Below are 22,656 nucleotides of genomic sequence, written 5' to 3'. Positions count from 1 at the left end.
ATGTTTAATAGCAACCTTGAGTATAACTCCTACTCATCTTCGAACGCAAAAATCAAGTCCATTAGTCTATTGACTCTATGTGAAATCAATTTTCTAGTTCGGACAATCGATACTTTTCGAGAAGTACCAACTCGAATTAATAACAGCTGTATAACCTTCTAAAGAAACCCTATTTATTAAGTAGTGCTTACGTCCTACGATAATCTAATAAATTCTATCAACTATATCCTTTCCCGGAACTTAGGCAAACTGCAAGCCATCGCCTCTTGTTCTTTTATGAAAAGTGAATTTCTAGAACGTCTGTTTGAAGTTCTAAAACATAATCAGATACTTGGGGAATTTTGAAAATTTTGAAGTCACCGACTCGCCGGTATTTTCTTTAATAGCAACAAAAAGTAGTAAATATTAGAAACTAGCTAAACTAGAATAGTCAGTTACTGGAATCCTGGTTAATAGTATATGTCTGAAATAATATGGATTATCAAAGCACCGGAGCTTATATTTACAGAATACCGAACCTGGTCAAGTATTTAGAACCAAATTATGTGGAAATCCAGGTACTGAAGTTCTACTCATCATGTTACCTTTAAGATAAATCGAAATACTTGAACCAAAAACAAATCTTTAAACAGGTCTGACAGCCTTTCAAACTACAAAGTCTTTGGACTGTCGTTGAATTTAGGGCTATCTTTAGATGAATCTAGTTCAACTTTGGAATAAGTTTGTGCTTAACAACCAGAACAGATTTTATTCAATTTTTTTTTAATTTAGTGATGCAATAGGGGCAGCTTGGATCTAGATTAGATAAATAAATAAGGATTCCACCGCTACCTAAGGTATATTGTGCCCTCTCCTAAGTCACAACGACTCACCTAACCCCAGCATATTGAAAAATTGCAATATACTGTTAGGTGCTATTAAGGCGATGTGATTCTAATATGTAAACATGGAACCAAGGGCTTTTATCCTGCGCCTACAGACTATTGTGCAGTAAATTGGCAAATGTTCCTGAGTTTCAGTGCTTCTGAGCTTCTAATGGCCAGTGCAGATAGCGACAAGCAGCCTGAGTTTGTCCCTTGGAAGGTTCATTACATATTTAAACCTTTTAAGGTTGTAACCACCCATTAGCAACTTTGCATGGTGCATGCCTTGGAATTCTAGCTAATACTTCTTCGTGCTTACTCCTTCATGCTTGCGGAGCAGCTCCTTTAAGGTATGGGGACCAACCGCAATGAAAGGTTTGGGTCCTAACATGTTGGTGGCTTAACTTTTCTCGTCATTATATTCATTCTATTATCTTGGGGGTTGTAAAAAATTAACAAATTCGAACTATGTACTTCTCTTCTAGAACTTTTCAGCTTAGACACTCTTGAACAATTTTATTAATACACTTAACTTTCTGTAACCTTTGGGTAGTATTTAGACCCATTATACAACCGCATTAATTTAGGCAATATACTGGAAAGCTCGGAAATACTGGTTGACAATTTGAATAGTTTACAACACCAACAAGTCACCATTAAACTTAAGTTCATATGAGATCACATAGATCAGCTTCTAGTATTATCTTCGTGTTAAGTCTATATCTTGGAAAGCAAGCTTAGCAAGATAATAACACTCCTATGTGCCACTTTTATGATTATGTCCAAGCTTTATAACCCTGTTTCTTTTCTACACTTACGAGTATGTACTTTACTACTTGCCTTTCCTGCTCCGCTTTGCATACCTTTAGGTTAGCCAGCTGCCAGTCTGCTCTTCTTTCGTGTTACACAAAAGTAGTATTCCATCCTGATTTATTTGCTAATATTTCTCCGAGTGCGCGTATACATAAGTTTCTGAGCGACACTTAATGCTTTCGGTTGCTGTTTCTGATCAAATGGATAATGGATTATTCAATTGTATGGAAAATTGAATTTTATTTTCGTAGACAAACATCATCAATAGTCATTGATGACTATTTGACAAGCCACTGAATTGAATTTGATTGCCATAATAAAGTGCTGACACTACACCGGCTACTGTTGCCTGTTGAGTGGTTATTGTTATTTACAAAATGCCACTGCTGTTGACAACTTATTTAGCAACATTTCAAATAGAAATGAATTTTTTGCGGTTTTGCAAGAAGTTGCAGTGTTATTATAACGGTCTTAGCGGTTATCCTCAGACTAAGAAGTGTGCTGAGGATTGTAGTGTGTGTTCGTGTGTGATGTCATTGGATCAAAATGAAGCAAATTTTTTCAATTTGTATAAGATATGAGCACAGATTTCCAAAGAATCTGGAGTGTATATATTTTTAAGATGACCTGGATATAGCTGTTATACAAACTGATCGGTCAAAATCAAGTGTTGGAATGTAAAACTTTTTTATTTGACAAAATAACTTTACGAAATGAGGTATCAATAATGGACCAAGGAAAACCTACAGTTTCCGAAAAAAAATTCAGATCAGACAACAAAAGCATATTGATTCGGTACTTATTGACCGATCAAAATCAAATTCTTTTATAGAAAAGTTTTTTTTATTTCCAAAGACGAGTTTTTTATTAAGTGTTCATCATATTATAAAATTTTTCCCATAAATCAGTTAAGAATTCCAAGCGATGTTTGTACCGCTCGAACGAAATATTGATATTACAGACCCCCAGAGCAGGTTTATTGGAATATTTTGTACAAAATGAATTTCTAAAGGAATTCTATTTAAAATATCGGTCTTAAAATCTCTCAAAATTAACAATTTATTAAAAACAAATATAAAAATTTATATTTTTAAGAAAATAATATCTAGAGATTAATATAGTGTTTTTCATTTAGTCATACCAACAAAAGTACCCCTCTAAAAAATAATAAAAACTTAATATTTCGCTTATCTCCTCCATATCGCACTCTCTTCCGCTTTCGCTTATACTCTCGTAGATCAACTTTTTCCTCGAAATTCTTTCGCCATCACCGTTTTGCTGGGTTTACTTGCTTGGCTGTCGCTTTGTTATTATTTATTAAGTTTCGATTTTTCGTTTATTTATTTGTCATTCAATTACTTCATTCAATGACAGTGATACTTATTTAAATGACAATCACATGCAGTTTGTAGACCAAAGAGGAGTGAATAAAGAATGGTATCAAGTAAAGGAAAATGCAAGTTGGTAAGCAATTCGCCTTTGAAAAGTTTTGTGCAGCGTGCAATGGATTGGCAATGGCTGCCTTAATCGAATTTCCCTGAACTGTCATCAAACACTTAATTGCTTTTACTTTTGCATGTATGTATTTTTTTATTAGTTATAACTGTATATTTAGTTGGGTTTCAAAGTGAGTGACAGTTATTTTTAAAAGACATTGGATTGTCACTCAGCCATAAAATGTCACTTTTCAAGAGTAGAACATGGAAGGAAGAAAGAGTAGAACCAATAAGGAAAGGCATTTGATCATAAAAATACTTAGGAAGGAAGTATTATGTTAGGTCTTGTGTAGATAAGATGGCTTTCAAGGACCGACATATACCGATATATAGTATTTCCTTTGATTCCGGTTGAAGCGTAACATCGAAATTGAACCGTTAAAGTAGTTCCGTCTTTTTACGATATTCCAATTAGTATGATAGTCTTTCAAGTCGACTTCTACCATACTTTTCCATGAAGTTTTACGACGTCCGCAATTTCTGGACCTTTCTCTACAAATCTCATCAGCATTAGAGCTGACTAGATAGTTCCCAGCAGATTTAGAGTACAAGATTAGATTTAGGTTATGTTATATGGTATCATGGCTCTCACTTGGACAGTTTAGAACGTCGGACCATTGTAATAGCTAAAACTCCTATATAATGAAAATAACGATCGCCATAAGTCAACAAAACGCTTTGAGAATATCACAAATTTCTTGAGATGCTTAATATCGGATATCTCTCCTGGTTCGCCGAAAGTAATGAAATGTTTGAACCTCAGTGTCCAGTAAGAATACTTACGACGGCGCCAAGATGATTTTCTAGGCCATAAGCATTTCTCAGTCACACAGGAAATGGTTATGGATGAAAACTTGTTAAGCTCACGCTTAGAACAATGGAGATCAAACTCGTTCTCACTCCGATATAAGCAAAGTGATAGTGCGGACTTTTGCGAGCTCATCAGCCTTTCGGAGCAATACGGAGCGACTTCACCCTCCTTCATATTTCGGTATGGAAGTACGGAGGTTCGACCCTACCTGGAAAAAGCTCACTATGTCTCTGTGACTTCGTCGCATCCACTTATTTCTTTTTGGTATGGAAGCAGAGGAAAATCCACGAGGAATAGACTCTGAGATGCAGTGGTCCAAGTTTTCAGATATGATGTCGAAGGAGGACGGTGTAAAATCTCCTTCATTTTGGCTTCAGAAAAGCTTGAGACTGGAGGTGAAAGACTTCATCTATCAAGGATCCAGCACAACGAAATAAATCAAAGATATACTTTTGCTAGCCTGACATGGACTCAGCTGGCAGTTGAAAAGTAAAACCCTCTCTCGCAATACCAAAGTAATGCTCTATAAGTGACTCATAACATTTGCCCTTTTATATGGTGCGAAATTATGGACCATTATGAACAGAGTTGAGCATTCTTTCGAAGTGTTAAGGAAAGGTTCTCCAAAAGATTTTTGGTCCGCTAAGCATGACCGAAGGGCGAAAAAGAATAAAACTCTCCAACTCTCAAAATATACGAATCGGTGTTCCCCGGTGGCTGACGAAGAAAGGGACGGCCCAAATGACCCGACTTGGCGAAACTAAAGTACCTAGCACTATGGTACGCAATGCAGAAACGACTGGCGAAAGCTCACCGATGCGGCCAAGACCGACACCCGGTTGAAGTGACAACCTTATTATGTTGAAAAATATATTTAAAGTTTCTAAAACTGTACCGGTTCTCTAAGCAGTCAAGAGGAAGACCTCAGCTCAGAGGTGACAATCTTTCAGCAAAGATTTAACGTCGCCTCTGTGATTGTTACGAAACAATTATAACCGCACTAAAGTAAACTAACCTGACTTAAAACAAACCAACCTAACAAGTATTGTTCAATAATATTTTAATGCTCTATCGCTCACTCTACACTTTCAATTATTCAAACGAAAAACACAAACAACGCGCCGAAAGCTTCAAAGACACCGACGCCGTGCCGACGCGACAAAATTTCAGGCAATCAATAGAAGCTTCGTCTGCCTAATTGAAAACGCCAATAATAACAACAACAACGCCGATAAATACTAAATTGCTAAGAAAAACCTGATTATCACTTAGGCGGTAGTGAAAAGAACAACAACAAAAGCAAGCGGGCTTTAATCGAATAAAAGCAGCACTCAAGTGACGGATAATCTCAACCTTTTCCATCCAACAAACTCTTATCTTGTCCACCTTTACTACCACCACTACCGCGCCAAATTTCAATTGCTCAGCGCGCTCGGTGTGCTTGTCCGCCTCTCTCACTCTTCACTGTCAGATTTAATTGAAATTTTTAACATTTTTCCTTTTTCGTCTTTTTCGGCATTTTCTGTATTTCCTGCCGCTTCAAACAACTTTATGCCTCAACCTCAACCGAAAGGACATTTTCGCTCTAGTTGTTGTCGTTGTTGTTGTTATTTTATCATTGCCGCTGCCAATATTGAACCCAGCGCCTAATTGGCAATTTAAAATGCCACCTCCAACCGCCCTTTTATGGAGGCGCGCGCTCAGCGCACACTGATGAGCGGCATGTATTACATGAAATATTCGAAGAACGAAGCGTGCTTTGTTGTTGTCTCGCCTCTTGGTAGTTGTGGGGAGTAAGAAATTGTAGGTGCAATTGTATTTTTCACACGATTTAATTTCTAATATGAATTTTGTAAAATTGATTTGATTTCGAAATTTGTATTTACTCACGTCTAGACGAGGTTAATGTGTTTCATTTGAACAAATTATGTCATTAAACAATTTATTGAGGTACGTTATAGGCAACGTGCTCTTCTAGGTGGTTTGAAATGCACCGCATACAAGTTTATAAGACGAAATAATCCAGTTCGACCACGTTAAGAAACTTAATAGCGGAAATATTTAACAAAATCACATCTGCCAGATTATCATCCCTCGTACCTACTCACTTTCAATACTTCAAATTTGGAAGATTGAAATACAGAGCTTGTTCGGAAAGTAATAGGACTAAATAGATTTAAAAAATAATTTATTGAACCTAACGTTACAATTCTTTAAAAACTTTCAAAACAGGCTCCTTCTACGTCGATGCAGCGCTGCCAGCGCGATTTCCAAGCATTGAAGGCTTTAAGATTGGTCACCAAAATGGTTTAATAACGCTGTTAGACTTTTTCCTATGAGAATATACCTGTATAAAGCCTAAAGTCTATGTGGACAATTCCGCTTCGATTCAGGCCTGACGCGTGTCATTGCAGAAATGCTCGAACGAGTTATCGAAAATTGGACTCAGCAGATACACTATCTGAGACGTAGCCACGGCCAAAATATAAAATAATTCATGGAGCAGATATAATAAACCATTTTTCCCTTCCGATTGGTATGATGTCCGAAAAAGCTCTTGAAGCCAGGAACAAGGACTATCGAAACATACGCGAGAGCAATACAAGAAAAAATTCCAAGAAAAAATACAGTGGAAGATATCATAAATTCTTTATTAGTTTCGTCTGACCTTTTGATATCTTCATTGTCAAATGAGTCTTCAATTTCGACTGCAAAAAATATTATTATGGACGATGAAGTAAGAGCTTGCTTTTAATGAAGCATCTAGATATGCCTGATTCTGATTCCGAAGATTCCGAAGATAATTTTGATTTATAAAATTTGTTTATTGAAGGTAAAAAAAATTTTTGAAATTAAAAAAAAAATAAAAAAAATTAAAAAAAATTTTAAAAATTAAATAAATAAAAAAAAAAATTAAACAAAATTTTTTTTTCTTAAAAAATTCTATGACTTTTTTCTGAGCTGTGAAAAAAAACCGTCTGAAGATATCTTTTTTCGTTTAGAAGTTATTAATTAAATGCCGCTAACGAGGCCCAATCGCCCACTGTGAGCCGCGGCCAAAATTTCAAAGAGATAAGTTTCAAAAAATAAATGCCAAGAAATATTCTTTCGAATGATAATATACATTCCCCATTAAATTTGAAGTTTCTGTGTTTTTCTTTAAAAAAGTAGGAAACCTCAAAATGGATCGCCCTTTATTTCAAAGTTAGGATTTTTTGAAACTTTCGTTACAATTCGGTAAGAAAGCAGAAACTCATTAGAATCGGAGGTATGAGGAGGACCACACCGTGCTACTTTGGAGAAAAGCTCATTTAAAAATTTTAAAATAATTTGGAGTTTTCAAAAATTATTTTAGAGAGAAATTCTTGAAGAGTCTAACTATCCATATAGAAAAATAGAAAACTAAATTTTTTTTTAATTTCTAGACCAGAATACCCTCTTAAAGCTTATTAATATTTTCTCTTTGAACTTTGCCACAAAATGTCTACAATCCGCCACGAAAATCGCTCACAATATTATATAGCCATTAAGCGCCTTAAAACACTTCCGCAAATTTGGCCATTTCATTCTAACCTCCAAAGTATTATTAAATTGTAGAAAACGATAAAAATCATTTGTGCCATATTATTTATAGCCAAAGCAGCATTGACGCTGGCCACAAGTGCAGACATTTGAATTTGTTGGTTGGGGATTTGTGAATATACATATTAGATATATACGTATGTATGTTTGTACATGAAGACATTGAACCAAAGAATTGCACATAAAAAATATTTGTGGCAATTTTAGCCAAGTAAAAGTAAAAAATCCACATTTCATGCCTGCTATAATATCTTATCAGACGTTGCATGCCACAGCATCAATCGACATACATATGTACGAATGTATGTAGGTACGTTTTGTGCTTGCCACACCCATTTCTGGCGCACAACTACCGCATTTCGCAATTTCGCACGCAAACAACTCCGCCCGAAATTCCATTTAACCATAAATTATGAGCATTCCATTGCGATTTATAACCAAAGAAGCAGCATAAACCAACAACAACAACAATAGGAAGCAGGAACAGCAAAAAAAAATCGTGTCTAAAGCGCAACGAAATCGTTCAATATCTACAAGTATTTGCCATAAGTTAGGCTAAAACGCCAGACACACGAATATGTAGAACGCTGTGTGTCTGTATGTGTAACTGTATATGTGAGTGTGTATATTTTTAAAGCAACACAGCCGGCTGTTCGAGCTTCGAACGTCGTCAGTTGGTCTGTCTGCGAAGTTTTTGCTGCAAGCACAAACATTTTTTTTTTTTAGATTTTTTTATGCAGAGCAGTTGACCAGGTCCCCAAACGTCGGAAATGAGGGAGTGCCCAGCACCACCAGCAGGCCGTCACATCAATTTTTAAATATGAGAAATTGCAACGCATCGTCTGATACTTCATATTTATGCTGTCGCATAAATTCAGATTAGTTTCCATGCGAGTAGAAGACACATGCTGCAACAATACCAGCAACAACAACAACAACAATGACAAAAGCATAATCATCGTACACACCAAATTAAATGACTATATGTAATGGAGAATTCTGCCAATGGACCAGTGGTCAGGCCAACATGTGACAGCTAGCCAGCCAATTCACCGGAGTAATGTGTGAGAGATGTGTGAGAGAAAATGTGTTTGAGAGTATGTTGTATGTGAGAAAATGTGTGTGTGCTTGCTATTAAACGCTCTCGCACGCATTGCTCCCCAACAGCAACGTGGCTACTTGCAAGCAAGCAAGTCCGAAAAGATAAATGGATGGCCACAAATTGCTGCAAAGTGCAAAAATCACAGATTGATGGCATTCAAAATTGAAATTTATATCACTGTCTGATACTCGGTGTCGGTGAATGTCGCTTGTGAAGTGGGGATTATTTGCAAGTGTGCTTGTAGTGCAAATATAAGTAGCAAGATTTTATAATAGTGGCAACCCCGCATAGAAACCCCTAAAGTCATAGACTAGTTAGCTTCTAACGTGTAGGGAAGCAATGCCAAAGTCGACAAAGTTTCAGATGAAGTGAACGATAATGCTATCTGTGAACATTTAAGGCGCAATATGGAGCTCGAAAGCCAACACAGCCACATTTTTGAAGTCCAGTTTGGTGATCTCAAATCTAGAAGGAAAATTTTTCTATGTAATGTAAAGCGTGTCCCATACAGCTTCTGCAGATGGCGTCTGGTAAGATACCCAACCTTACAGTTTGGACGCCAATAAGCCAATGGCCTGTTAAAAGCCCCACAACTAAGGATAGGTTAGGCTAGGGATCGATCTTTGGCCAAAAGACTTTTGCGACAGCGCATGTACAGATGGTGACCCAGCTCTGGCCAAGTTTCCACGAAGCCCAGCTATCTAGTAGTAGAACACAAGAGGATACGGGAGCCCCAACCCGCTCCCTTTCTATCGATAGCAGTGCTAGCGTGCCCAAACAATTCTAAATGCACTGTTAATGAGTTCAAGGCAGGTATCGCCGCTTTGCTATCTGAGTGGATGGTCACTGCTCTGAAGTATGCTGCACTCCCAAACTGCCAGCTCGAATTGGAAGACTCTGCAATAGACAGGAAGTCTGAAGCTCTCTATCGCTCCTGACAGTGAACCTCTCCATCAACCTTCCCCCCAAGCATTGACCCATCCGTAAAAAAGTTCATTGCCTCTCTCCTCCAACGACTTCTTCCCACCCACAACTGAACGCCGGTATATGGATAGAGAAGGAGCCGCCTGAGTTCGGTTTGGCGATCCAAGTACTCCAGTATGAAGTCAAAGTGTGTGAGCATATCCGAGTTTTCAGATACGTGTTCTCTTAAGAACCCAGATTCTCTGAGACTCATAGCAACAAATGGAGCTATTGAGTTCTATCAAAACGAAGTCACGCAAATTGACCACATTCGATATTATCTCCAAGAAGTAAAAAGCGTCCAACGATGATTCTAAAACCTCTTCATTCGACGATGATGAAGCAGAAGTAAGAGAACGTCCATTTTCATTTCTAATAATAGAGATTCAAGATTTGAGGTATTTCGACGACAAAGCAAGAAAATAAAAAGCAACGTAAGGCCGCTCGACGTGCGATTCCTTAGCGTTGCAAAAATCGTCGCTTCATTGTAAATGACAGTGACTTAGAGAAAGAGGAGGAAGATCGTTCGAAGTCGAAAAAGAAAAAAAGTGACAATGGAGACTACTCTGAGTCGGAGGTGAACTCAGAGGCTTCTGAAAATCTCGAAGGCGTTGATAGCGCTGATACGACAAGCGATTAAGCCTGGCATTCGTCGAAAAGTAAGAAACATTGTAAAAGTAGCGGCTCAAACGTTGCACGTACTTCACTGAAGCTGGAAAGGCACCCAGTTATGATATTAGCGAAAGTGAATACGAAAACGATGATGATGTTGATATTGTTAGTGGCATGGATTCGGGCAAACATCCATTCAAATCCAATAACTCTACAAAGGATAAAGCCAAAAGTAAGGGAAAAGGCAAAACTACAGCATCGAAAACAAATTTGAAACAGTAATCTAACGGTGGCAAAAAACCAGGCGTGAAACAAACAGATACACCACCTGAAGAACACCAGGTTTTCATGCAGCAGCAGAAGGAAATCAAACGTATATCTGAGGGCAGGAAATTGGCCGCAACAACACGACTTACGCCGATTTGAGCCAATGGGAACACAGGCGTTCACTAAACAAGCAGAGTGATGCGACGTCGATGGCGACATTGTCAGTGATATGCCAAACTAAGGCACTGGATGTGGAATATCTGCAGCAACATTTTTCTCAAGCATCCATTTTATATATCTCAGTCGCTTTTTAGAGCAAAGCAACCCAAAAGAAGAGAACCCAAATCTAAGTTGGTTCGAAAATCTGCTATATTTTGTCATTTACGTATGGCATGTTTTCGATAGCTTAGACAATAACCTTCGAAAAATGTTTATGGTAATTTAATAACTGCAACAAATTAAAGTTATATTATTACAGATTTGCAATAGCTTTAGAATAAAATGAGTAGTTTTTCAGAATTAATCTGCAAAATGTAGGAAAACAAGCTTAAAATCAAAAATAGTTCAAGCTGTTCTTAACATGCATTTTTAACTTCTTCTCTCGTGCCCTCTGAGTACAGCGAATACGAAATATAGAATAATTAAAATCACTGGTATCGGATATTCGAAAACGACTGGAGCCAAAGTGAGATGAGAAAATGTAAGTGTGAGATAAAAGGTAAAAAATATAATTGAGGCTTGACCGTGTACTAGAACTCAAATTTCGATCTGAACTCTTATACAAGTCCTTGCCTACCCGAGAACTTGCTCAATTCTCGAAGACGCCTAGTTAAAACTCTATAAGTGATAGCTTCCATACAAACATACCAATGAAAATCATGTTCGTTTATGGAAAACTTTTCATTTGACAAATTATCTTCATGTAATGTAGCATAGACTATTGCTCAAGGTATCCGTGCAAATTGCTCAGATCGGACCAATATGGCATATAGCTGCAATATAAACTGACCTATCAAAATCAAGATAGAGATCTTTTCGTACCCTTCTAAGCTATAAGAAGTGCTCCTGTAAAGGGTACTATAGCTTCCTCATAGTAAAACGAAAAATCGCTGCCCACATTTAGGCTTATGTTAGCCAAGACACATACCTAAAGTAGTTTTTATTTTAGAAATGAAGTATTTAGAGAATAAAATATGAATATATGAATTCATGAAGCGAATTATAAAAATAAAATATGAACAACAACTAAACAACAATTACGCTAGCTCTTAGACATTTGAATAATTGTCTGTGAAAAAAACTGTATCACTCAAAGTCGAACTAGTTCTCATCTGCACAACTAGTTTAAAATAAAACTGATTCTCCTACCTGATTTTAAGTTGCTACTACTTTCTACCGAGCTCATGTAACCACCTACATATCCTTTCACATTCCAGGAAACGCATTCAATCTTCACTGCCACCATCGTGCCACTACCGAATTCGGTGTCCAACTAATGGCCAATAATGATGATGATGACCAGTTACACTTTAGATAACGTGTGAGTGGAAACATTTGGTCAAAGCAAAAACGCTTTTGACTGACCACTTTACCTTCGAAACAGAAAATGATAGAATGGCAAAGATTTTGAACTTTTGCGGGCTTTAAAATTTTCGCTAGTTGCTAATGTACGCTGTATCTTTAAGCAACACTGTCAAATGGTTAGGATGAAGAGATAAGTTCTTTCTGCGCCAAACTCTTCTTCTAATTAAGCAGAAAAGTTGTTTCCCCTTTGCGTATCACTTTTCTCTTTCAGGAGCGCTAATTGCAAATGGTTAAGGCGAAGAGGAAGCCTCAAGAAGATAAAAGTACATCAATTAAGTGTTTCGTTTTGTGGTTATATTTCACTCCCCAAACGGAATCACAAAGATCAGAAAGAAGATTGAGCTCAAAGTCGGCATACGGCGTTACACAAAAATGAACTCGTTCCTACTAGACATTGGCTTATTTATCGATAATATTTATGTATCAATTATCATTAATCATGTGGCACTGTGTGGGAACTAATACAAACAAGGAACCACGCAAAATAACTCTTGCCAACAGGTGCTCCTTCGGTCCTCTCTCGACGAATAAGAAGCCTACTCTATAAGTCACTCATTACTCCCGTTCTCGGTGTAGAGGAAAGGTTACGAGTTTTCGACAGAACTGTTCTGCGGAAGATTTATGGTTCTTTACTTATTGACAACGGCGAATATTGCATTCGATAGAATGCTGGGAATTCGCGATTAGACACAAAGCAATATTTTTAACTTGACAACACTGGGCCACATGTTGCAGTGGGGTTTATTTGGAAAACAGCGGCTGAGCTTATAGCCTAGAGCTTGGCCCTTGTGACTACTATTTGAACGCCCTCAGAAAAAGCAATATGATTCACTTCAGAACGGTGTAACAAAAATTCGTTTAATTCATTCTTGGCCGACAAGCCGGCACAGTTCTTTTGGGACAAAAGCAGCAAATTGTGTTTCGCGCACTTCGCTCAACATATGGTCAACCTAATCAAGTAATCAATCACTGTTCATACTATGCACAACATCATCACCCATCTTGGGACTCAGCATTCATTATTTTAGAGAAAACGGAGAACGTTTTGTCATTCTCAGAGATAGTCAAGCGTCACTTCACGCAACCTCGTCCGTTGAAATCAAATCAACAATTGCGACGGATTGCCTAAGAATGCTTAATTGGGTTGCGACTAAAAATAACATCTTACTAGCTTGGAACTCGGGTCATCGAAGCATCAATGGAAATGAGCTAGTCAAACTCCTGGTCAAAGAAGGAATGGTATCCAGTTCGATAAGACCTTTTTTGATTCAATAAATGGAACGTTGGGTCATGTGTAGAAGTTCACGCAAGTGAGGAAAGTTCTCTGATCGCCATTCACTTGGGAGTGGCCAGAAACGATTCTTTTACATATGACTCAAGCAACTCACGACTTCCGGTCTTTGACCAAGTATCCTCTGGGTAGCCTAAGAACATCCGTTCGAAGGTGAGCTAAAGTGAGAAGGCGAAACATCCCCTGCATAGGGTTGTGCGCTGGATTTGGGACCCACCACGTAAAAAACCTACCCCAATGAAAAACGACAAACAGCCTCGGATGAGAAACCCCTCTTTTGATGACGACCATAGCAAACGAAATAAGGACAACGATATCAGGGCATGCACCTGGAATGTCCGGTCCCTTAATTGGGAAGGTGCCGCTGCCCAGCTGGTTGATGTCCTCGTGAAAATAAAGGCTGACATCACCGCCGTCCAAGAAATGCGATGGACGGGACAAGGACAGAGACGAGTAGGTCCTTGTGACATTTACTACAGTGGCCATATAAAGGAGCGCAAGTTTGGTGTGGGATTCGTGGTGGGAGAGAGACTCCGTCGCCGAGTACTATCATTCACTCCGGTGAATGAACGTCTAGCCACAATCCGCATCAAAGCGAGGTTCTTCAACATATCGCTGATCTGCGCCCACGCTCCGACGGATGACGGAGTGCTTGGAACGCACTTATGAGAGATGCCCCCGCCACGATGTCAAAATCGTGCTTGGCGACTTCAACGCCAGGGTGGGCAAAGAAGGTATCTTTGGCACTACGGTCGGTAAATTCAGCCTCCACGAGGAAACATCCCCAAATGGGTTGAGGCTGATCGACTTCGCCGGGGCCCGAAATATGGTTATCTGTAGTACTAGATTCCAGCATAAGAAGATTCATCAAGCTACCTGGCTGTCTCCGGATCGAAAAACTACCAACCAGATCGATCATGTTGTGATAGACGGAAGACACGTCTCCAGTGTTTTAGATGTGCGTGCGCTCCGGTGTCCTAACATCGACTCGGAGCACTATCTTGTTCCAGCCACGATTCGCACCCGCCTCTGTGCAGCAAAAAACGCACGCCAACAAACACAAGGAAGGTTCCACGTCGAAAAGCTGCAATCACAACAGACTGCCGAACGATTTTCTACTCGGCTTGCACTCCTGCTCTCTGAGAGCACTCATCAACAACTCGGTATAAGGGAACTGTGGGACGGCATTTCAAACTCCTTACGTACAGCTGCATCCGAAACCCTTGGTTTTCGGAAAGTGCAAAAGAACAACTGGTACGACGAGGAGTGCCGCGCCGCAGCGGAGAGAAAACAGGCTGCCTACCTAGCAACGTTACGATCGACCACAACACGTGCGGGATGGGATAGATACCGAGAGTTGAAGAGGGAAGCGAGACGCATTTGTAGACAGATGAAGAAAGAGGCCGAAATGCGTGAGTATGAAGAGCTTGATGAGCTGGCCCACAGGGGTAATGCTCGAAAATTCTACGAAAAAATGCGGCGGCTTACAGAAAGTTTCAAGACCGGAGCATACTCTTGTAGAACCCCCAAAGGTGATCTAGTGACCGATGCCCAGATCATACTTAAATTATGGAGGGAACACTTCTCCAGCTTGCTGAATGGCAGTGAATGCACAACGCCAGGAGAAGGCGAACCCGATTCCCCAATCGATGACGATGGAGCAGACGTTCCATTGCCCGACCATGAAGAAGTTCGAATAGCAATTACCCGCCTAAAGAACAACAAAGCGGCGGAGGCCGATGGATTGCCGGCCGAGCTATTCAAACACGGCGGCGAAGAACTGATAAGGAGCATGCATCAGCTTCTTTGTAAAATATGGTCGGACGAAAGCATGCCCATCGATTGGAATTTAAGTGTGCTCTGCCCAATCCATAAAAAAGGTGACCCCACAATCTGCGCCAACTACCGTGGGATAAGCCTCCTCAACATCGCATACAAGGTTCTATCGAGCGTATTGTGTGAAAGATTAAAGCCCACTGTCAACAAACTAATTGGACCTTATCAGTGTGGCTTTAAACCTGGCAAATCAACAACCGACCAGATATTCACCATGTGCCAAATTTTGGAAAAGACCCGTGGAAGAAGAATCGACACACACCACCTCTTCGTCGATTTCAACGCTGCTTTCGGCAGCACGAAAAGGGGCTGCCTTTATGCCGCGATGTCTGAATTTGGTATCCCCGCAAAACTAATACGGCTGTGTAAACTGACGTTGAGCAACACGAAAAGCTCCGTCAGGATCGGGAAAGACCTCTCCGAGCCGTTCGATACCAAACGAGGTTTCAGACAAGGTGACTCTCTATCGTGCGACTTCTTCAACCTGCTTCTGGAGAAAATAGTTCGAGCTGCAGAACTAAATAGAGAAGGTACAATCTTCTATAAGAGTGTACAGCTGCTGGCGTATGCCGACGATATTGATATCATCGGCCTCAACACCCGCGCCGTTAGTTCTGCTTTCTCCAGGCTGGACAAGGATTCTGTGCAGGGTTTAGCAGTGAACGAGGGCAAAACGAAATATCTCCTGTCATCAAACAAACAGTCGTCGCACTCACGACTTGGCTCTCACATCACTGTTGACAGTCATAACTTTGAAGTTGTAGATAGTTTCGTCTATTTGGGAACCAGTGTAAACACCACCAACAATGTCAGCCTGGAAATCTAACGCAGGATTGCTCTTGCCAACAGGTGGTACTTCGGACTGTGTAAGCAATTGAAAAGTAAAGTCTTCTCTCGACGAACAAAAGCCAAACTCTATAAATCGCTCATAATTCCCGTCCTGCTATATGGTGCAGAGGCTTGGACGATGACAGCAACCGTTGAGTCGACGTTACGAGTTTTCGAGAAAAAAGTTCTGCGAAAGATTTATGGTCCTTTGCGCATTGGCCACGGCGAATATCGCATTCGATGGAACGATGATCTGTACGAGATATACGACGACATTGACATAGTTCAGCGAGTTAAAAGACAGCGGCTACGCTGGCTAGGTCATGTTGTCCGAATGGACGAAAACACTCCAGCTCTGAAAGTATTTGACGCAGTACCCGCCGGGGGAAACAGAGGAAGAGGAAGACCTCCAGTCCGTTGGAAGGACCAAGTAAAGAAGGACCTGGCTTCGCTTGGAATATCCAATTGGCGCCACGTAGCGAAAAGAAGAAACGACTGGCGCGCTGTTGTTAACTCGGCTATAATCGCGTAAGCGGTGTCTACGCCAATTAAGAAGAAGAAGAACTTCAAATATTGTTCTGAAATAAACTCAACTGAATTATCTAAACTAGTTTAATGCTGATGAGACCGAGTAAGGGTAAAGACACAATAGACCTAAGGTCGCGGTGCAATCCTCTTGTAATAATCTAATAAAGGTAACATCACAAAATTATATTTGTTTTGACTTTTTATTTTGTATTACTCGGATCCTAACTGCGGTCTAGAAGAGACTGTACGAATACAAATGAGATATAGTTAGACGCGCCTACAAGCAAAGAAGCAAACACGCATACATATCCACAAACAAAAAAGATCCTGAAGTCAGTGAAAAACTTAATTTCTTACGTGACTAACTACCCGAATACAAACTGAGGTGAGTTTCACCTCCAACCTCACAAACACACACACAGACAAGAACACACTTCGTTAGCGCACTTTTAGGCGCTTAATGGCCTCTATGGCTCCGTAGTTGATTCAGCCATTTCAAAATTTCGCTTAAAATGGCGAGCGCAATGTTACCACTCGTTTGTACTAAATGGAAAAACTACAAATAGAAAACACAACAAAAATAGCGCGCAATATGAAGTAGCCGGTTTTATGTTATAAGCTTTCATTTTAATTAAAAACGACTAGTGGATTTACGGCTCTATTTGGCTTTATTTCATTCAGAAGGCGCTATTTTTTACAAACGTTTTTAATCCACAACAACAGCAGTGACTGTGCAGACTGTGCCACGAAACTACAAATAGAAGAGGCAAGAGCAACAACAACAATGTAGAGCGAGTCGCGGCAGTCGAATGGTAAATTAGTTGAGCAACGCCATCATATTTTCCATTTAAATATATCACGCGCACAAACACACATACATATGCATACAGACATGCACAGACACTGTCCGGTCCGTAAATGGAGAGCGGTTAAACTTTTCCAAAGCAAAAACAATGGCAGCAAATCAAATTGCAAAAAAAAAACAATAAATAAAAAAATGTAAAAAAAAAATTAAAATCAAATTTCAAAACAAAAAATCCAAAAAAAAGTTAACTAAAGTTAAAAAAACATAAAATAAAAAAATACTAAACTTTCAAATAAAATAAAAGCTTTTGAAATTATTGCACGCGTCAACCGAAATTGCTAGGATTTACGGATCGGCAGCCGTGTCACTGCTGCGCCGGACCATATTTTTGCTGCCGTTGAAGCAACCAGTGTATGAATGCTTGCAAAAGAAATCAAAAAAATCATGAACAACAACAACAACTAAAACGTTGTTTCATCCTATCAACGAGTTTAGTCCACTGACAGTTGGCATCGCATTCGTACTCATTGTTGTTATTGTTGCTTTGCAACAACGCTGCGCACTACGGCAAACACGGGCATCAGAAATATTAAGTCAAACGGATTAAGAAAGTAATAGGTTAGTAAAATGCGCAATCGCTTCGAACAACTCACTGCCGCATTTGACCGCTGCTTGTTTTTGCTTTTGTTGCTGTTGCCTGAAATGCCATTCAGAAAGATTTATTTGCGACTACAAACGGAAATTTGTTTTGCAAAACGCCTGACTAGCAATTCTAGTTGTGCCGTGGAGACTTAAAAAAGCAACAACAATTTTATTTTTTAACCTGTGATCTTTTTTAGAGGTTATGATTACCATTTTGCAAAAAAATTCTCTTTTGGAGGTTAAGCTTTCCATTTTCCAACCAAAAAATATAAAAAATGTTTTCTACTCACATTCAATGTGTTCACGTCCATGCAACACATACATCGTGGACGGTGTACGCTCTGCATTATTATTGATATTGCTAGCTCTGGCTGTGGTGGGCGTGTTGACGCTACCAGTCGGTGTGTTGGCAGCTGTATCGGCGGCGCCATACCTTGATGACGTTTTCGGTTTGAAGTCGCTGAAAGTTTATGAATGAGATTGTAAGCAATAAATTAGTAATTATTGGCGGGTATTTAAATTATGTAATGACAGTAATTATTTTTGGTAATTCAAAAATTAAAACTAAACCATAAGCAAAAAGCTGTTTAGAAAAGAAATTATATTTGTATTGGCTAAGTAATGGTAATGTAATGTAATTAAAAATATTGTAATTAATGTGCTTTATTAATGTTAGATACACTAACTAAATATTTATATCAACAGCGCAATGCTTAGTAATGGTAATTCAATGTATTTAAATACAATGTATAAAATGTAATTGAAAAAAAAATATCTATTAATACAAATAAATCTTTGCAATACTCTTGAATACCATAACGTAAGATTATAAGCAACGTAATGGAGTAATTATTATTGGTATTTTAAAAATTAAAACAGAAGCTATTAGCAATAAGCCGTTTAGAAAGGAATTATTGTGTACCTTCAAAGTAATGGTAATGGTAATTTAATGTAATTAACGGTATTGTAATTAATACTTTAATGAATGGTAGGTATGTCAATTAAATACTTAAATCATCAACATTACGAACAGTATTGTTAATATGATGCATTTGAATATAAAGTAATTAAAATTTGTATTGCATAAAATGTAATTTAAAAAACTATATACATATATAAAAAATAATCCAGAAAAATAATTATTGTAATAGTAAGTAATTTTGCTTTCGACTTTTCAAAAATTCAAACTGAATTATTTATAATAAGCTATTTAAATCAAAATTGCGTTGGTACTGGTAGAATAATATAAATAATATAAAATAATGGTATTGTAATGTAATTTAGGGTATTGTAATTGATATATTTAAATAATATTATGTGTTTTAATTTAATGCATGCATTTTAATTTAATTTAATTAAATATTTCTATCACCAGTGTAATGAATAGTAATGGTAATGTAATGTAATTAAGTACAAAGTAATTTAAAATTTGTGGCATTTAATGCTGTTTAATACTAAACCATAATTATACCGCTAACTAAAACATAGTAATGTAATGTATTTGCTAGGTAATGGTAATGGTAATGTTATGTACTTGCAAAGTAATAGTAATGGCATTTTAATACAATTAAGGATATTGTAATTAATCGCTTAAGGAATTGTATGTAATTCCATTAAATGCTTAACCAATGTTATGTATAGTAATGATAACATCATATTGAATATAAAGTTATTAAAACTTGTTATTGAATATAATTTAATCGGATGATAATATATTTTTAAGATAAATAAATCCGACTTTCATAAACTTTCAAAAATCAAAACTAAATCATACACAATAAGTTGTTTAAAAACAAAATTTCATTTGGTATAGGTTAAGTAATTTATGTAATAATTTTTGCTATTTCAAAAATGATTACTGATCAGTGGCGGATTCAGAGCATTTAAATGCATTTTAATTTAATTTAATTAAATATTTAGGGTACTGAATAAATGTAATAAGTTAGTATTTAGTAAAAAATAGGCGAATATGTTGTAGAAGATAGTGGATCTGATGACTCCGAGGTAGAAGATGAAACTATGTATCCTCTGACTGCTAGCGAACGCACCCAAACTGACGAAGAGTTATCTCTCACTGGAGTTGTCCTTGGACAAATTGTTCTTGAATAAATGAAAAATTTAATCTTGAATTGCGAAGAACTTATCCAGTTATGTGAAACAAGATGGGTTCCCCGCAAGATGCTGTTATCCATTTTGCCGCGAAATTGTCGTTGATCGTCAAAGCTATGACAAAAACAAGTAAGGAAGGGCTAAGTTCGGGTGTCACTAAACATTTTATACTCTCGCATGATAAAGTGATAATCGAGATTTCATTATCCGTCATTTACATATTTTTCAAATACCGTATTTGTGTAAAGTTTTATTCCGCTATCATCATTGGTTCCTAATGTATGTATTATACATACAGAGAAGGCATCAGATGGAATTCAAAATAGCGTTATATTGGAAAAAGGCGTGGTTGTGAACCGATTTCACCCATATTTCGTACATGTCATCAGGGTGTTAAGAAAATATTATATACCGAATTTCTTTGAAATCGGTCTAGTAGTTCCTGAGATATGATTTTTGGTCCATAAGTGGGCGACGCCATGCCCATTTTCAATTTTTAAAAAAAGCCTGGGTGCAGCTTCCTTCTGCCATTTCTTCCGTAAAATTTTGTGTCTGACGTTTTTTGTTAGTCGGTTAACGCACTTTTAGTGATTTTCAACATAACCTTTGTATGGGAGGTGGGCGTGGTTATTATCCGATTTCTTCCATTTTTGAACTGTATATGGAAATGCCTGAAGGAAACGACTCTGTAGAGTTTGGTTGACATAGCTATAGTATTTTCCGAGATATGTACAAAAAACTTAGTAGGGGCGGGGCCACGTCCACTTTTCCAAAAAAATTGCGTCCAAATATGCCCCTCCCTAATGCGATCCTTTGTGCCAAATTTTACTTTAATATCTTTATTTATGGCTTAGTTATGACACTTTATAGGTTTTCGGTTTTCGCCATTTTGTGGGCGTTGCAGTGGGCCGATTTTGCCCATCTTCGAACTTAACCTTCTTATGGAGCCAAGGAATACGTGTACCAAGTTTCATCATGATATCTCAATTTTTACTCAAGTTACAGCTTGCACGGACGGACGGACAGACGGACGGACAGACGGACGGACGGACAGACAGACATCCGGATTTCGACTCTACTCATCACCCTGATCACTTTGGTATATATAACCCTATATCTGACTCTTTTAGTTTTAGGACTTACAAACAACCGTTATGTATATCAAAACTATAGTTACTCTCCTTAGCAACATTGTTCGAGAGTATAAAAATAAGGAAGCATTTTCGTTACATTTATTCGGGAAAAGCATCTGAACTGAAAGTTGACGAAAAAAACCAAGAATCTGCGGCCGAGAAACAAAACGCAAAAAATTCTGCGTGAAAACTTGCGAATAATTATACAAGGTCTCAATATACATTCCTCTGTTAGATAAAATCTGCGAAGATTTGAAAACGCGCTTTTCTAGAGAAGTATTGGATGTATTTCAACTGAGTTTGCTGCTTCCAGAAAAAGTATACATATGCTTTGAAAACCAAAGAAACTAAAAATCTTATTGAGTCCTTGACAGATATATTCAAATTTTGAATGATGAAGTCTATGTGTCTTCGACAATAATCATTAGTATATTTCGTGAAGATATTTTGTCAAAAATCTCCTACGTTTTCTTCTTTTGTGTTACAAACTCTGTGGCAAACTTAACATAAACCTATTCAGGATACAATTAACCGAATGCAGCAGTAAAAATTTGAGTCTGGCAACAAAAATTAATCATTGAAAAATGGAAAGATTGATCTTGGTTACAAAAAAAGATTTCTGAAACAGAAAGTTTCTCCCAGAAGTTAGCTTTTCTGAATAAAATTCTAATGACAATGAGTTCAGTCCAACAGCTAGGACTAATTATGACAATTCTCAATTCGACTAACTAAGTAAAGATACCACAAAAAACTCTACTGCAGTTAGAAACCCCAACACTCGAAGAATAGGCACCGCCAACCATCTTACGAAGAAAAATGTGAAGTTAAAAAGCATGATAACAAGGAAAACAATGTGAAGCAAGTAAGAGCGCCTTGAAGTATGCTGTGATTTACTGTGATTGTTGCAACTGGTTTACACAGAGCGATATGCCGATGGAAAAAACCAACACAAGAAAAGAAGTAACGCGAAAAAATACAAAACAAAGCGAGTGTTGGAACCACCACCAAATGAATGAATGTGTGTGTGAACGCACGTAAATACAACAGTGGCAGATGAAGAATTATGTATTTGCATGAATGAATGCCAAAGCAGACCGTGCAGCAAGCGGCCGACAGAAGCGAGGAAGGAAAGAAGTCAAACAGGAAAACAACCAAAGGCTACAAATGTCTTAAGCAACAACAAAAACAACAACAACAAAGCACAGTAAGGGAAAGTGAAGTGCAGTGGCGCATAGCTCGGACTGTACGGTACGAACGGTAGTAAAGGCGATTGGGAAGGCAACGCTGCACCGGGCAGCCCCCAGCGGCTACAATCGAAATGTCGGGAAACGGAAAATAACGGCAACAGCAAATACCAGTAAACAACAATAAAACATAAAATTGTTGCATCA

At 38.2% G+C, this 22,656-nt stretch overlaps 1 protein-coding gene across 1 annotated transcript in view; it reads right to left on the bottom strand.

The window, feature by feature from the left end:
- The window catches only part of LOC126752386 (zinc transporter 2), a 158,403-nt gene that overhangs the window by 117,214 nt on the left and 18,533 nt on the right, over nucleotides 1-22,656 (bottom strand). The window contains exon 2 of the mRNA XM_050463130.1: nucleotides 18,314-18,483. Coding sequence (XP_050319087.1) covers nucleotides 18,314-18,483 — 170 coding nt within the window. The remainder of the gene's footprint in view (nucleotides 1-18,313; nucleotides 18,484-22,656) is intronic.

This window comes from Bactrocera neohumeralis, chromosome 3 (genome assembly GCF_024586455.1).
Source record: "Bactrocera neohumeralis isolate Rockhampton chromosome 3, APGP_CSIRO_Bneo_wtdbg2-racon-allhic-juicebox.fasta_v2, whole genome shotgun sequence".
In the NCBI taxonomy this organism is placed as follows: Eukaryota; Metazoa; Arthropoda; class Insecta; order Diptera; family Tephritidae; genus Bactrocera; species Bactrocera neohumeralis.
This window is presented reverse-complemented; position numbering and strand designations above follow the sequence as displayed.